Here is an 18,308-nt window from a genome sequence, read left to right as displayed (position 1 = left end):
TTGTAATGTCCACAAGATTTGTGGGTTTAAAATTGTAATTGACTTATTTAATTGTTCGATGACTGCTAATATAATCGCAAGCATGTGCACTATTTCTAAAGTAGTAGCTATGATGGTGCCACATTTTAAAGATTGGTCCACTACTCTTACATTGAACTATGATTTCACAGTGCTTCAAAGGTAACAATATCCTTCTATGGGAAGAAATATTGTGTAAAAGTAAAGTTTTTTGGCCTTGCAGTATATGGTCTACTGTATTTCAATAGGTCTAGTTTGACATGTGAAAAATAATAATAATAAAAAAAAAGTGGACACCTAGTTTTTGAGAACCTTTTTTTTTTTTTTAAAGTGACCTGAATGATGCATTGCTTACCTTCTGAGCTTCCATTGCAACCGCTGCACTTGAGGGAAAGTAGGTCATTCATTCGTAACTGATGCCAAGTAGTAGAAAATAAAATAACAGCAAGCACTGGTCTCAGGTGGTAATAAAATTAATTTGTCACGTAAATCTTCTGACTCAATCTTCAGACTAATTTTTGCTCTTAATCCCACGACAGAGAAACATATTTATTTTGTGTTACAGCGGTTCTACGGGCGCCTCCCAATTGACGACTGCGTGTGCATTTGACGTAAATAAGTCCATCAAGATCCAAATGTCGAATAATGAAGCTGTGAGCTGGCCAGTTGTGTTCTCTGCTGACGTTTTCTTGAGCCTGCGGCACAAATCTCTTCCAAGGTGCGATAAATAATTGCACCTCTGTGAAATAGATGTCAACATGTGGCGTGAACTAACCATCGCTCACTGCTAAATATTCCCAAAACCTAATTTAGATTCATACTGCAACTGTAATGTTAGACAGACATTGTGCAGTGGAACAGAACACAAACGACCGCGTAAGGCCCGGAAACTCGGGCTAATCTTGCTTTTTGACGAATGTCTCTTTAGTGTTAAACTGCTCTCGGCTGGTGTGATGTTTTCTGGCTTTGCAACACAAATTCTGCGCTACCTCTTCGACCTCTTGCATTCTCACTGATCATTTGTCTGGCTTTGAACAGCTTTGCTACTACAACGAGAAGCTTCACATTACCGCGCTTCTTTGCACAGCACGAGCGAGTGTCACATTTTGGGACGCCCTGAATGCATCCTGCCATAAAACGGGCTGATACGAAGCCAGTGCTCATAATTCTTCCACTTCCTTCCTCACTATCGCTTCGGATCGAAGCACTTGCGCTTTGGTGGAGCTGCTGGAGGACAGACAAGCTTTCCGTGCTTTTAAAGACCGGAATGCTGTCACCAAGTCAAATCGAATTGGCAATGAGCGTGAATGTCCGCAATAAATGTGGATTTTATCGCTCAGAATTTTCATTCAAACAGCATTTTTCTTTCCATCTAAATAATACGAAAGCTGACAAAAACCCCAAATTGATTAAGCGGCATACACACATAGTCGACAGCAGGGGTGTCCAAACTTTTTCCTCTGAGGGCCACATACAGATAAATAGAAAGCTGCAAGGGCCACTTTGAGTTTTTTTGTTTTTTTTTAAGTTATTTATTAACACATTCATTGCCAGACCAGCAAAAAAAAATGCATCATCTGACGTCTTTTTCCGTCAATGGCAGTGAACGAGTTAAACATGTTAAAAATCAATGAAGCAATTATAAATTGTTGATATAATGTACAGTTACTTGTTGAAAACTGCTAACAGTCACAAGGCAAATCGTGACCCTTGCGTGCCACTAAAATAGATCCGCCTCTCCACTGAGCAGCAGCTGAATCCCAACTTGACATTCTGAACCACAACAAGAACAATCAGTCGTCAACTGACCACACTTAAGAACCATGAATCTAATGTGATGTTTTCACAAATTGGACCTTGACACTAAGCAACAAGTGGATGAAACTATTTTTATTCCTGAAACTGAATTATTAGCTGCAAATTTGCATCTTTGCGTAGCTAGAAATGTTTAATCCACCCTGGGGTTTTTTTTTGTTTTTTTAACAGCATTGAAAAATTATCCTGTTCATATCTCTAAACTTTATCTTTCTTTTAAAACTGCAAATGTACAGCAGTTTAAATTTCTAGACGAGGATATAATCTGCAAAATCTTAACCATGCAAGTTAATGATCCAATTAAATTTCTTACAACGCCACATGAAGTAGCTTGAGACCGTGCAAAGAGTTTGAGACAAAAGAAGTGTCAGTGAAATTCCAAGAAATGAATCATTTTGCTGATGTAAGAGTTTTCTCCTTGTTCATATTTTCCCTTATTAAAACAGAGTCTATTTGTTCTGTACTGGAACGAATCCACGTTTCCTGTCATTTTGACTCATTGACTAAAAATGGTCTGAGTGGAGGCGGTTGGTGTTCTGCTGTAAATGTGTTGGACTTCATAGTGCACATTAGCAGCCAGCGGGCGGCACTCATGAGAAGCGGATTTTTGTAAATCCGTTTTGATTTCTTTTTCACTTCATTATATTTATGATCTTTGAAATTGTCAAATACTAATACTGATTTTGGTATTTACCATTACACTGGCTGGAGTGACTGAATAATACCGATTATTATTTATCTCATGACAGGTACGTCCACTCCATCTTTCCAGTTGACTCCAGTTAGAGATGAAGGAAGCTTTGCCAATACTATATTCTAAAAATCCCTTAAAGGTCAAATGGGTCAAAATTTGAGTGAAATATTAAGGTAAGTATTAAAGTATCCCTACCCTTGAAAGAATACAACTATACTAAGGAAAAGCTCCCTCGAGGGAACATCATATAAACACTTTGGAACAACATCAAACAGAGCATGAAACGGCGGTCAAAGGTTGTACGCCGATAGACAATTCTGCACATATCCACAGTTGGAATTGGGTTGAAATGCTGAACCGTTGGAAAATGGGAAGAAAGTGGAATTCTGAAGTGAACAATGAAGTGACTATTCTCCCAAAGAGACGCTTCACCGCATTATTCTGTTTTTCCAATACCAGGCATCCTTAATAACTCCCATATGCATCACAATCATTTTACAGCAGCAGAGGGATGCATTATGAATGAAAGGAAGCATATGATTTTCACTTTTTTTTCCCTCAGATGCAGTGTTTATTTATTTTCTATTGAAGTTGTTTTGCATTATGTATGCCACCTCGCATTTAAAGCAATGCTCTGACAAACGTTCATGCAAATCATTTGTTGGGCTTTTGTCATTGAAGAATGACAATAAAATAAACAGGATCATGTTGAATTGTCACGTTGCAGTAGCCACGAGAATGAAACTTGTGCCGCCGGTTCATCGGTATGGAAAACGAGACGCAGGCAGAGAGGAAAAAGCCTCTTGATCAGCACTTTTAGTGCTGTAGACGTCAAAGCACTTCACACCTGAAGGAGCCTGAAAGGACGACCTTTTTCTTCTTCTGCTTATTTGAACTGCGCTTAATTAATAACTGGGATTTCCTTCAGCCTCTATCCCGAAGCGTCAGTCCACATAAGTTCACAAATGGAAAATGACTGTAATGGTTAAGCATTGATGTGGTGATGATGCCATCCATGGCCTTGCCAACAACGTACAAATGAAAAGTTACGTTCACAAAGCTTACGACTTCCGCAGAAGAAAAAGTGTAAAAAAAAAACAAAAAAAAACTTTACTGCCGTCACAGTGGTGCCAGTCATTCGTTCATGTACTTTCTATTAGTTATAAGTTATTTGAAATGTATGTATACTTTTTTTTTTTTTTTTTAATAGTTTGTTTGGAGGTTATAGGAGCCATGAAAGCTCAAGGTCGATGACTACCGTTTTTCCATCTTCCCCGCGGTCTTCTTGCACAGTATCACTTCATGGTATTCTTCTAAAATGATTCACACTGTACATTTAACAAGCCGAGTTTAGGCCGCCAAAATGGCTCGCGGCCGTCCTGCGTGTGGCATTTTATTGTCAAGAAATCTTTAAGGTTGACTTCCACGTTAAGAAACTATACAGGACTGTCTTAATATTGCTGATTATGGCATTTTCAGCCAAATATCTTATCTCAAAATATTAGAACATTTCCTCAGACCAAGTAAAGTAAAAAAAAAAAAAAAAAGCCATAATCAGCAATATTAAAACAATAAAAGGCTTGCAATATTCCAGTTGATTTTGAATGATTCCAGAATGGATGGCATTTCCGCTTATTTAATTGCATTACAGAAAATAATGGACTTTACCACAATCTTCTCATTTTCGGAGACATTCCTGTATGTGGGAGGAAGCCGGAATATCCAGAAAAAATCCCCACAAGCACAAGAGAACCATGTAAACTCCTAAACTCCACATCGGAAGCACAACTGCCCAGAGTCGAACCACAACCTCTGAGATGTGCTAATCGCCCGTCCACAGCGTTACCTTAACCAGTCTCGTCAGCCTGTAAAGTATTTCCCGCCTCCAACAGAATCAAACCTTCACGCACAGCTGAATTGAAACCGTCCTCTTAATTACAAATAGCTTCATGCCCACAATGGTAGCGAGCTTGAAAGGTGTCAATAAAACAATTTGTTCTGTGATTTTTGTGTGTATGATAAGGTTTACCAAAACGCAAGAATGTAAAGCGATCCGACAAGGCAAAGGAAAACGGCTTTACAACAACGTTGGAGGACGCGGACTTAAATTGCAGATGTGAAGTTTGAATGTTCAAGTTCAGGTTTGACAAGTCAGGAAATGCGGTCGGCTTTGTGCTGACTTTGCACTGTGTCAGCGCTTTTGCTTTTCCATGTTGGTTGAGGTGCGGCCAACCTTGCCAAAGGTTTTCCATGGCGGTGAGTCGTCAGACTCGTCAGAGCCGTCAGACACGCAACATGTTGTTTCTGTTTATGGAGACGATGAAACATTCTCCTTGAGTAACCGCAAATCGGGTGAAGCTAACTGCTTTCAAGTTGTGAGTAACTGTTGGTGACTAGGAACATTCGGAGCCTTTTTGGATTCTTGACTTATTCGTGTTGCTGACCAGAGGTCTTATAATTGTCTGTCTCCAATCAGAAGCCTCAAATACCATTTGGATGACGGATTCTTTGTCACTTCCAGCAGCCAGTGGAGCGCCTCTCGCTAAAATATTACAACAGGGAATTGTAACGTACCACAACCTTTCGTCACCCCGAGAACTCGCCAACATGGTATGTTAGGTTTTATACGGAGAAATTGGTTGAAATAGCGCAAGTAAGTGTAGCTCAGTTGAGTCAACTGAAATTGTCTGTAAACTTGTCATTCATCCTCAATTGTTTTCCGTCTGGCATCCGAGTATGACACGATGGGGTTTTTGTTCATCACTGAGAAGTCATGATGGCTCCATCTTCCAGCTGTCTTTGGAAAACTCATCGACACTTTTGGTAAAAGCGAAGGAAGGTTTTGCTGACAGCGAACGCGTCTGCTCGATGCATCACTTCAACAGCTGCCAAGTCTGTCACATTTCATTACTCATTTTTCTCGTCTGCTGAATCGTTACTGTGGAGCTCGATTTTGTGTTGCCAGGAATTCTTAAAGCTGACTAATTAATTAATGATGGGAAAGTCATTCAATCCTAAAGATGCAATCATTTTTGTCATTTAAAATGGCCGGTGTGTTTTACTGTGGTAATTATGTTTTAAAAGACACAATTTTCTTGTATGCAGTTTAGCATCATTAAAAGCCTCAAACTACTATAAATTATGATTAGCTCACAGTCTGTAAACAAAATAATCACTCTAGGAGTGTTTACTATTTACATATAAACACTTGCCATTATAATGATTGCAGATTTTATTGTAACTCTGTAATATGAAAAGGTCATCAAAATGTTCTGCAATCAAACAATAATCCTTGAGTGGGAGCACTTTGTTTGTATACTCAAATTCATTCCTGTGAGAATCGTCATGTTGTGATGAGGGAAGCTCACAGCAGAACATTCTATCAACTTCATCTTCCCCCTCGTAAATCTTTCCTTGAGCCCACAAATCAGGATGTCTTGAAAAGATAATCATAGGGTGGATTCATGTTGGGTTCTTCATATGATTCTATCAATTTTTTTTTGTGAAATAAGAACTCTCTGTACAGATTTTATTGCATTTTTTTTCATACCATAAATGGTTTTACTACATTATATTACAAATATCTTATGTACAAACACATTGTTTTCCATTAACATCAACAAACCTCTCGATTTATACAGTAAGTACAATGCTTGGTTCATACAAGCAAATTGATGGATAACAGTTTCAAACGGAATTAAAATTAAAAAGTCAACACAACATTCTTTATGTCACAAAATCAAACATCAGGGAACATGAAATTTGCAATATTTTTACACCATATTTTGACTTTGGCAGATACACCAAGTAGAAAAAAAATGTCACTGCACTGATGAATTATAAACTTCTATTTGGAACTAAAATAGTCATGGGATACATTTCCTGTGTCTGAATACTGCTTAGCAACTGGATATACTGTCTGTAGAAACGACCTTTCTGTTTTAAATCGACTCAACGGAAGTGATTCCTTTTTCAATGTAATTTCCAATCCCGATTCTTTGTGTTGTGATTAACGCAGTGAACTGGAGACTCGTTACAGTATGTCGCTTGTTAACGTTTTCAGCCGTTTGTGAGCATGATGTAAATGCAGCATGTCTTCTGAAAAGTTCTTCTCTCCACAGGGGGTGCAAATAAGCGGCAACAGTTCATGCTGCACTATGCAATAATGTACCTGAGCAACGTACCAATACGATAAAATGGGATAGCATCTTTTCAACTTTTGTGTTTTGTTACAGGGAAATGCAGCATTTTTTTTTATTTTTTTTTTTTTTTTCAATTAGTGGAAAGTGTTTGCGTTTGGACGGATCATCATGGTCACTCTCTTGAGTGAATAAGCTCCTCCTCTGAACTCTGCCCAGTAGACTCCATCTTGGTAGCGGCTCCGGTAGTGGCCCCCTCTGTACCAAACGCCGTTCAAATTGGAATGGGCGCACGAGTTGTACCACCAGCCTCCCTTCTGGTAGTGGGCGCAATTACCTGGAGAGATTGTCGGCAATTAACAGAGCACGTCTTCAAATTGAGTTCTTTCTCCAATCGTTTGTACCTGTATATGCGTCATGGTCTCTATCCAGTGTTGTGAACTGTTTGCCGTTGTGCCAGGTGAGGGAGTCGCCGGCATTGCCGTGGTAACGGCCCACCCGTAGCTTATAGAAGTCCGCCTCGGCTTCCACTCTGAAGCTGGCGTACTCGGCAAACACCTTCCTGCCAGACCAGTCCTCCAGAGTGACCAGCAGCTTGTAGGTTCCCTGGTTAGTCAGCCAGTAGATGTTTTCCAGGCCCAGCCAGTACTCGCCATCGATATTTCCGAACCCTTGCTGCCGAGTGCACAAGTAGGAAGACACGAGCGTGATTATGAAATTCTCCGTTTGGAAACTCTAAACAACTCATCTATCAAAGTGATTATTTCAGGCTCGGTTGTTTTCGAAAGCTAATGATGAAGTTGTTTATCTCAAGTGACCGTTTGTTGTAAGTGGAGCGTATGAGTCATGTTTGACTCGCGTTGAGAGTTCAGTAAGCGTTTGTCATGTTGTTTTGTTACTCAAAACAAAGCTTTGCGTTTTGTTGGTGAAGCTCCCCTGCTCGACACATGCTCTGAATCACACAACACTCGTTCTGATGAGCACATGAATGCAATTTCGGATCTCGGGAGGTCAAAATATTTGCTCTCGGAAAGATGTGCTTCTGCCCTTTGCTACGGTTTAATTCGAACCTTGTGATTTGCTGGTAAACAAAAGCTTCCTGCTCTTAAAAAAGAAATACAAATGATTTCCTCTCAGGGAATTCCAAAGTCTAGCAATCTTACACAACCACCGGTCAGATATTGTAAGATTTTGATTTGTGAGAGTAAATGTGAGGCAAATTCACAAAGGCCAGCAGATGTAGACGGGATCAATGAGTCATGTGTGCTACATGAGTGAAATAATCCTCCATTCATGATTTGTTGACGTCTGGTTAGCCACCAGTTGCTCTCGTGCTTTAATTTGGTGTGAGGTGGTGGTGGCACCTTGTAGGTCTCCCAGTTCCTGAAGAAGTTGACGGAGCCGTCCACTCTTCTCTGGATTACGGTCCAGCCGCCCGGGTCATGTCTCTGGTCACACCACACCTGCATCAGACGGTTGGCGGTCTCCGGTTTTAACAAGTACATGCCGCTGTTGCTGTGGCCCTCTTCCAGAGCCTGCAGGCAGTCTCGAAATGGACCTGGATCCAAACATGGCATGTTGTCAAGCAGGTAATATTTGCTCCAGAAAAGCGCTGTCATCGCGTTTAGTGGAACAGCATCTCCAAAGAAACCACAAATAGATTTTGGATTCTGACAAAGGGAATCCCATCCCTCAACAACGTGCTTCTCATTTTAACAGTAAAATTGACTTTGGCTTCTCTTCTTATAAGGGAAATGGTTGCCGGTTGCGGAGCCAAAGGAAACACTGGCATGAGGGCAAAGGGAACCCTGACAGTGCAATGATGAAACAGTAGCAAGTAGTTATTACTTCCTGCCAGTGCAGCAATTTGTATTACCCTGGTATGAAGATTAGCTTCTTATTTTTTTTTTTTTCTTTAAATCAACTCTTGTATGGACCCTATTATTACCACGCACTTCATTTGTGGACTTGTTTAGCATGGACACAATTGTATAACAGTGGAACAGGCTCCACCAATTGAGTGTGAAAGTGTTTTAAGCACTTGTGCTGTGTGCCATCTGGCGCCATAAAGTGCCCAAATATGTCATTGACAGCATATAAGGAGGCGTGTATACATGCAACATTTTGGAAGACAATCCAACATGCCATCAAAGACGTAATGAATTGTTCGATCTGCATTAATCCTGCTAAGATGACATCACAAATGTACGCTATGTAGTTTTTTAAATGCAGAAAACTGGCTACATAATCTGTTGATACGTTATATTTCATATGCCATTCATTTACTTTCAAGAATGTTTTTGTAAGAGCTGTTAAAAGGCAACAGACGATCCTTTTATACTTGAAAAGTCCAAGTTCTTTGGGGGAAACATGATTTGATTCTTGCCTGGTGCAAGTGGAACAAATGACATCATTGCCTTCAGTGGTCTGTTTTGGCTTTCTCTGGTACTCGTAGCTCGTTGCGAAACTATCAATGATTTCAGCAAAAAAGAATGTAACATTTCAAAGGTTGACTTTTAATGTTTGACTTTTCGGAAGCACTTAAATTGCTGTAATTGTAGGAAATCATTACTATGTTCTGTGTTTTCACCGAGATACATGTAATGAAAGATTAATAATTCAATGTAATTTGGTCAAATTTAAAAAGTGTGCATCAAACAATTATCAGTTCCCAAGAAGTAGCTCTCAGTCAGTGTCAAAAAGGTTGGTGACCCCTGCATGACCCCTTCATTTCATAGCAAGGATTGGATCAAAATCTGCGATTGGCTCGCAACCAGTTCAGGTGTGCCCCGCCTAGTGCCTATAGCCAGCTGGGATAGGCTCCAGCATCCCCGTGACCCTTGTGAGCAGCAAGTGGTTCAGAGGATGGATGGATGGAGTTTAATCAATCCTGCAAAAACATTCTTAAAAAGGATAATTCCGTTTTGAGCAATTTGGACTGTAACAATGACAGAACAAGGACGTACTGGAGAAATTGACTCTTGCAAGCTTTGGAACCGCGCCACTGCTCTACCCATGGATCACTGAGTAAAGTGGAAAATGGCCCATGCTTTGTTTTAAAATTCAATGAAGATGGGCACAAACCTTATAGGCCACGCCTCCTGGCTCACATACACCGTAAATGAGATGAATTCATGACCGGTTTCCAGTTCTGTTCAGCGAGTTGATTTATTTATTTTTTTTTCCCCCTCACGAGTCTACAGACACTTCCTATAAATTTGTCTGCTATTTTACTGATCAAAGTTGGATGTTCTCCGCTTGAACGCGGGTCTAGACATATACTGTACTTAAAACCCAAATTCCAGTGTTAAACGTGCTCGATGTGTCAATCTTAGGTTAGCTTAGCAATTAGCATGGCTTCTTCGACTTGTCTCGCCATCCCTTTGTGAGAACGATTCTTGTGAGAAATTATTCGTGGCCAAAGAGGGGATGATTACCAACATCAGAGCGACTCTATAACGTGTTTAAGCGCACTAGTAGCCAGCCGACGCTCGTTGCTTGCTAGCTCCTGCGGCGTAAGTACCACAGGAAGTTGGAGGTTGGATTGGAAAATCTTAAAAATCTTTCATTCTCAGTTTTGCTATTCTGTGTGTTTTGATGAGGTGAAATTGGCACACTTTTCAGGATTTGTAAAAAAATAAAATAAAATGTTTGCTTATAAAACTAGCTTTTATCCATGCGACTTACCAGAGGGTTTGTCAGTGGAGGATGGAACGTGTACGACGGTAGGCATAGTTGGAGGCGGCAGCGACTTCTGATCATTCTGTATCTCGTTGCTGAGTGGCTTGTTACCACGAGGAAGAACGGCTGGCTGGTAAGGCTTGTTCAGAGGCGGCGACGGTCGAGGTGGCTGAGCCCGCGGCTGTGTCACGGGGACGTGTCGGAGAGGAGGTCGACCCTGGCACTGCTCCTCCAGCAGGGCAATCAGAGTTGACTGGTTGGTGGCCAAAGCGGCCAAGTGCTGGTACTTGTGCTCCAAGTCTTTGTAGCGGCTGCTAAGTTGTTGCATCTCTGATGTTTGGTTCAGTATTCTGTTCTCCACCTGAGCTAATTCAAGGGCATTGTCTCTCTTCCTGATGATCTCATGGAGGAGTTGCATGTACAATTGCGTAACTCTGGAATTCATGTTTCGGCTTTCTTTCCTCAGAAGCTTGACCTCATTCACAATGCCCCCGTCGACTTCCACCAACTGTTGTAGAGTCTCGATCTGTCTTTTCTGTTTCTGTAGCTCCACATTGAGCAGCTCTAACTCCTGCTTATTGACCCGATTCTCCAGCATGGCCTCCGGCTCCTTGGAGTTGACGCAGATGGCGCCTGTCACTTTTTGCTGTGGCACGATGAAAGTGTACGAGCATTTGTCCTGCGTCTGCTCAGCGGGAGCACGTTTGCTTCTCCCAGCGTAGAGAAATTCTCTCTCCAGACCATCGTCACTACTCTCAAATTCTTGAGTCCCCGTAAAAGCGTGGCCGTCTGAGACACTCCCCTCAATCGGACGGACGAGCCCATAAACAAGAAGGAGCCCCAGAAGGACCATTGAAGGGGTATCCATGAGACTGCGTCCAACTCACCAGGCCTGAGGAAACGAGGAAGAAAAGGAAGAGTGTGATTTCAATCCAGAGTGAGCTCACAAAAGATCTGTTTCACTCGATGCGCCTCATTTCACTTCTTTTAAGCCTCCTCAACGCTTTCTTTGTTTTTTTTAAGCCTCTTGGATTAGATGACGAGTTCTTCACTGCTGACTGAGATCTACCAAATTTCCTTTTCCATTAACCACTCACTTTTTCCTATTTAACTCTATTAGATTCTACTGTACACATTATTAGCAATGTCCTTCGTACTGCAGACTGACTGAAATTAGAGTAGGATGTCCACCAATTGTCTTTCGGCATTAATCAATCACTCTCTCTATAATTTCACGTTCACATGAATATGCATGTATACCAGTAGTTTAATACACATAATTGAATTTACTCAACACATCATATTGCACGATGGAGCTAGCATACAATGTAAGAAAGTCCTGAAAGTCGAATACAGTTTGCACTCAACTCGATCAAAAATGTAACAAAACATTCTGAATGATATTGTAATAGTATTTTTACTGATAATGTATTATACTGTTGGGGATTTATTACATTTTTAGGTGGGTCTTCTTTGCCAGACATTTCTTTTTCAGTCCAAAGTTCTACATTTGGTGGTTTGGGAATATAAGACTTTTATATACTTTTATTTACATTTGAGTGTTAAAACTTTGGTGTTAAATGTTTCTGAGTTCCAAACCCCAAAGTGTATTTTTTATTGTATTTTTTAACACTGTATGCCTGATCGAAATGAAAGTCAGTGTTGGAGTTGTTGAATTATTTAGCGTTAATCCAACTCTGCAGAGAGTTAATCAAAGTATGTTCAGACCACTTGATTCAAACTGTTCTGTCCAGTGCGCCTTATATATGGATCAATATTGAGCCGCAAACGGGTCTCGCTGCCACGATCGGTGATGCGCATGCGCAGAAGATCCCGCCATCTTGGATCACTAGCTAATACTAATATTTTACCCTATCTGACTGTTTTGTTGACATTCCCTTGAGCGCAGCACCATCTAATGGATGCATAACATAACCCCAGCCTCTACTTTAGCGACGTTATATGGAAAAAGTTTGAAAATATGTCATTCATTGAAGGTGCGTCTTGTAATGCGGAAAATACGGTCCTCTCCCTGTTCATTTTGTTCACCAGTAAACCCTATGTCTATATCTTGAATTAAAAAAAATAAAAATACAAATATTTTTCAATTAAAAAGAAGGGTTTGGAAAGTGGTGAGTTCAGCACCACCAACAAGGTTAAGAACCACAGCTGGAACCCTAGAATGGCCCCTGCAGTATACTTCCACACAGCCAAGGATGCAAAGATGAATGGCAGAAGTGCAGTGGAAAACTTCTCTGTCCTTCTTTGATTGGCAGCTCCCCCTTGGGTAATTCCACTCAATGTTAAATCAGGCGTAATAGGAGAGTGCAGCAGTTAGGTCAGTGTAGCTCTGACCGCTGCCGCGTTTCTTAAAGCTCGTACGACATTAATTGGAAGCCGGGCGACTTCTCCCTGACTGGCTGGCTGAAGTTTCTCTCCCTCGTCGCTCTCATTTCAGCTTGAGCGCGGCATTCCTCGCATTCTTAGTCACCTCATTAGCGCGAGTGGCCATGCACACATGGAGAGAGACCGAAACCTTGTCGATGCAGGACCGCAACATCATTCGTCCGTGACACACCTAAGCAACATACTGCCACAACCGGTTCGTTCCTTCTACTTTCTTTGTAACAAAACCACACAGACGCGCTTATTTTTCACTCGCTGAAATGAAGCGTTCATTTTACAGGAACATGCATCAGGAACTGGCATCAATTCTGTGTCGAGTAATGCTTGTCTCCTGCATGACACACAGTAATTGTGAAAAAGCTCCCCTTCCTTCCAAAAAAAAAAGTGTGGGCATGTTTAAGGTGATTATCGCCACTTTAGTTTAACAGTGAGCTCACTTTTTCCCCGTTGCTTGTTAAACTCTCCACAAACATATTTGGAGCATGATGAGCGTCATCAACCTGCACAGTTAAATTGTACTGGGACTTCTCTTGTTGCCTCATTCGTACTGTGCCTGAGGTCATCTGAGTTAATTTGGGAGTTGGGGGTCTCCTGAACTGTTTTGAGAAGTTCTACCTCAAAGCCTGTTGTTCCAAACATTACCCTGGCAACACAAACAAAGACAGGATTCAAGATCCTGCCTCCATATCCTCTTGAGCTCCAGGGGGACATCCTGAATGTGCACCGCTGGATAGAAGCTTTTCAATTGGTTGGAAAATAGAGTCAATAGAAACACAAATATTTTGAATGTACAGCTGTACACGTGTGTAATAGAGCATCACACTTCTAAATCATTTGCTTTCACTTGGTGAGAGCATTTTTGTGAGGAGGCACTTCGCCTTGAGAGCGAGCCTGCTCTCCATCATCCCCCTGCGCTAAATTAACCCTCGCAAGCAAATCGGTTGGTCAACTGACAGGTCAGACATCATCAAAGAGCATCTTTTTGCTTCAGAAATGAATGACGTTTTGAGTTCACTTCACTTCTTCCTTCGTTTCAAACCTGGACAGTTTATCAATGCAGATGACCAACAAGTTGTTTGGTATTTTTGTGAATTCATTTATCAAAACAAAGTCAAAGCTTACAAGAAAAAGCGAAGCGTTATTGATGAGACTCCCTCAGTTGTCTTGCTCGCGTGGCTGGGCCAATTGTAGTTCCTCTTGATAGAAAGTCATCCCAAGTCAGATGCCTTCGTTCTCCTGCGATTCGTCCCCGTCAGCTTACTCGCTCTTGTCAGCCGAGTCCATTCCAGCAGAGGACAGCTAAAAGGGCTTTCAAGCTTAGAATTGAATCAACAACAAAAAAAAGATTGTCATGTGCCCAGCACAAGGTTGACTTCCGAACTGTCCCCAAAAAAAAAAAAAAAAAAATGTTGCAAGAGTCTTAAGACTTTAGCTAGCCTTTGAGTCCAGGGAAGGTCGTGCGCTGCCTTTGTCACTTTAGAAGAGGGTTGTCACTTTGTGGTGATCTGAATCCATCACTTGCGCCTCAGAGCTGGAAGAGGCTGTCTCTCTCAGCTGTGCCTCTCTCTCTCTCTCTCTCTCTCTTCTTGGTGCTCCCAACTGACGAAAACTTGAAAACAGAGTTTCAGCAAGCAGACAAATTGAGCGTCGAGCCTCCCCTTCTCTCATTTTGACCACATTCTTACTGCATGTACTCCACCCCTCCTCCCTCCCCATGGCACAAAAGATATTGCTCACGCACGCACGCACGCACACACACATGCCGACCACTCAAATTTCCAACCATCTGCCCTGCCCACTGATCAGTGGTTCATCAGCTCTATTTCGGTCTGGGACTGCATGGCACCTCCGGTGCTGGGCAACAGTTGTGCGTTTCACTGATCAGATGCTAATGAGCTGCTCATGAGCACCCGCGCCAAAAGAGACGCAAAAGAGGCTGTCAGGGTCGGAAGTCGATCCAGGTGTTCGACTGGGACCAAGTCCGGGTCAAAGGCTGTTCACCCCGGTCAATAGTCTGAAGGTGAAATATGAGAAGGCTCTTGAATCTCAGGAGGGCAAAAGACGTCATAGCACAAGATAGCGACGGCATTACGTCAGAGGCAAAAGCTGTACTGACTTTGGGTCCGTCCGTGTGCTGGTGCAGAAAAGATGACATGTCGTCGTTCGTGTGGTCAAATCATGCCAAAGTTTGATGAATTTTGCAAGCTGCAACTTGGCTTTCGATGCTGTTTCCTTGGATGTTGTCTGTTATGTTGTGTTTTTCTTCCATCTTCAATCAAAGTTATGAAGATTTTACTCAGGCTGCCAATAATGTTATCATTGCTTCGGCACTGGGGACTTTTTCAGATGTTTTTCCTTTGTGCCTTTCACATCAACAATCAGAGCATTTTGAATATTGTACAGTATACTGCATATGTCACACAGAGACATTACGACAGGTGACCTTTGTTTTCCTCTTATCTATCTACCATCATGTTTTATAAGCCTGAACAACAGCGACGGGTGACGTCTGCTCGACTGCAGATTGCAAGAATATGACTGAGTCAGCATAAGATCAAGCTAGCAAACAATGAGACTTCACGCCAATGCTAATGTGCTGTATGCATAGAGTTCAAGAATAGCAATGTAGTATCCTACCCTGGCCCTAGCTATTGCAATTAAAGAGCTAGGGCTAATATTAATATTACGATTTGTTTCATTTAACTGTTTGCCATGTCTCGAGAAAAGTAATATGGTGGGGTAGCAACTTTTCCCTTATATTGACCAGCCACCGCTGCCAAAATGTCACAAACTCATAATTGCTGTCGTTTTTTGTTTTGTTTTTTAACTGAACTACATTGTCTTTGCCAAAATGGGCATTAGCAAAGCATAGCAGCTGTACATTTTAATAGTGTCTAGATCAGGGGACATATCAACCTTTCCTTTCAAAAGAGCCATTTTAGGTGAAATAAATAACAAAACCAAAAAAAAAGCACACTGGGTGAGACTGAGAATAAGCGCTAAAATAATACTTTTTTTTTTTTTTTTTTTTTTTAAGCGTGTTTTTAATCATTTGAAGTATGTTTGAGTCAGTCTCTTTATCATAGATTTTCACTTTTCTTGGGTGGGTCCAGAATGCAATTCCCTGCGTTAAAGAGGGGTTGATTGTACATCACTTTTTTTTCTCCATTCTCTCTTCCATGTGACAAAACATCTTGAAGTTGCCACCACGTTTTTGTTGCATTTTACGGTGATTCCGTGACATCTTCGACATATTATTGCCACATGATTTTTTGTTTTTTTTTGTTTTGTTTATTCTTTTCCATGAACTCATCTCGTGGACCGAAATGTTTGGCTGCAAATCACCCATCCATTGCAAACAAGTGACACATTTTGGTAATCGTTCAAGTGATTATCTCAACATTGTGTAAAATAATAAGCTTGGCGATATGTTTTAGTACGTTTAAGTAGCAGTGTGTAAAAACGCCAAACAAGATGTCGATGAGTCTGTAAAAAAACAAACAAACAAACACTTGAATCATCTGGAATCTAATAAAGACTTGAACTCCCATTTTTTTATGTAATTAAGAATTTTCATTCACATCATCACAATTTTCCATTTGTTTTGGTTTAAGCTGTACGGTTCTCTTTAAGCCTTGATCTTTCGATATTGGCGACAGTTCTTCCAAAATTGCATTCATGTGGTATTTTAATCAAAGCAATACTTGTTGCGTATTTTTTGGTGAAATATGTTAAGGATGAAAAAAGATACATGACTTTAACAACAATGACTTTGAATTTCAGTGCCGTTAATTGTGATTACTACAGCAAACGGCCGTAGACTTTAATCATAAACATTTTACATTTAGTTTAATATTCAAGCCGCAGATTTTTATTCTATTTCCTTGTAAAACTAAGGGAAGTCATTATGTTTCCCCGATGACACAATGAAAATGCACAACTGGCTCGCTGCGTCAAATTTCCTGGCAGAAGATCCTCTTCCATGAAGACGGGGGCATATTTATTCCGTAACATCCTCGAAGTTGATCCCTCAAGAGAAGTTGGATCAAAGCAGAGATCATCTCCCTTGTGATGCAGCATGTCCTATCCTCAACTTGGATTATTCCGTTCATGCTGCTCTCTGGCTCTTTCCATTTAGTTGACGACTGCAGCTGAATGTGAAATGTTCCTTCTTCTTCACAGGCTGGAAAATGGACTTTCTTCTCAATTCTTTTTGCGTGATTGACATATTGGTTCTTATCCAAAGCCACGGTGTTGATGCTACGATTAATATTCTTTCCATCCCTAAATTTGAGCAAGTGGAAGAATGTAAGCAATTGTACATGTGTGTATATATACGCACATAAGTGCTTTAAAATGAAAGGGATGATGTGGCAACAGGCAAAAGTGTCATCACTTTGGCATTTTGTAAATGTAAGCAAATGTTTGTGATATTGAGATATTGCTATGATGTGAGCCAAAATTTGATCCCTGCATTAATTTCAATGTTTTTTTGTTTTGTTTTATTTCAGCTCCCCGAATTGCACTCCTCAACATTCAAATGCAAATTCAGAGGGTGAAACGTTCTCAAGCATTCGTGCTGTCCGATAGCGCTCAGAAACTATGAAATATTTCCCCTGCGTTATGGTATGGAAAAAAAGTTGACTTCATATTCCGTGGCCTTGCTGTGTCAAGCTGACTGTCTGATGGCAGGACCTGCAGGACCACTCCAATGGTTGGAGAAATGGAAGATTTATGATGTGAGTGCAAATACGGGGACTGTCAGCCCCATTGCAACCTTCGTAGAAAGCACCAATGCGACCAAGAAATATGGAACGTGTGAGAAAGCAGGAAGGATTTTGTGGAGACGTCATTAGTGAGCACCATGTGATGCCGCAAAAAGTATAAAGAATATTGATCCACCTGTATGACCAATCTTTAATTGTTAAGATAACCCTTTTAGAGTTTTCCTGCTGTTTATCATAAAGCCTCTAAATCACGCTCTGCATAGGCTTAAATCATTTGGGAAGAATCAACAACACACTCAAATGATGATGACTGTTGTTTGGGATCTACATAATCGGGATCAAAAGTCGTGCAACTTGAAAATATCATGTGCCATTTCAGTATGGCTGTTAAAAAACTTTCAGCTCCGTAATAAAATATGACTGAATCACCGCGGGAAGCGCAAGCAGTAAAGTTCAGTTTTCCAAAAACTCTGTCCATGAAGTTTATGACTGTCGTTGTGGATTATGTCAGCTGCATATTTGACCTATTTTCCTGCCTGATGACCAGTTCTTGTCTTAAAAACAAAGTCCCCACAAGCCAATCTGACTTTTAAAATTGTGCATTATACCGAGCGGTAAATATGGTAATTGTCATCTTTGTAGCACTGAAAGATCAACACGTCACATTTGGAACCATTTGGCCATTTCACATGTTCTGTAAACAGATTACGTCGTTTTTTTTAAGCAAGAAATGAAGAAGTAGGAAATAGTCATTCTTTTGCAGCGACTGAACCGAAGACGCATTACGTGTTTGTGTATTTGGTTTCAGGTCTGCTAACTTTAATGGCC

At 41.0% G+C, this 18,308-nt stretch overlaps 1 protein-coding gene across 1 annotated transcript; it reads right to left on the bottom strand.

Moving 5' to 3' along the window:
• Nucleotides 1-6,069: 6,069 nt before the first annotated feature.
• angptl2b (angiopoietin-like 2b) lies at nucleotides 6,070-14,318 on the bottom strand. Its single transcript, XM_077522089.1, has 5 exons — nucleotides 13,876-14,318; nucleotides 10,354-11,239; nucleotides 8,031-8,224; nucleotides 7,071-7,341; nucleotides 6,070-7,003 (listed from the first exon to the last, which is right to left on the bottom strand). Exons 2-5 carry the CDS (start codon nucleotides 11,213-11,215, stop codon nucleotides 6,804-6,806), a joined length of 1,527 nt encoding a protein of 508 aa, XP_077378215.1. The 5' UTR covers nucleotides 11,216-11,239; nucleotides 13,876-14,318; the 3' UTR covers nucleotides 6,070-6,803.
• Nucleotides 14,319-18,308: the final 3,990 nt, after the last annotated feature.

This window comes from Festucalex cinctus, chromosome 5, assembly GCF_051991245.1.
Source record: "Festucalex cinctus isolate MCC-2025b chromosome 5, RoL_Fcin_1.0, whole genome shotgun sequence".
Taxonomy (NCBI): domain Eukaryota; kingdom Metazoa; phylum Chordata; class Actinopteri; order Syngnathiformes; family Syngnathidae; genus Festucalex; species Festucalex cinctus.
This window is presented reverse-complemented; position numbering and strand designations above follow the sequence as displayed.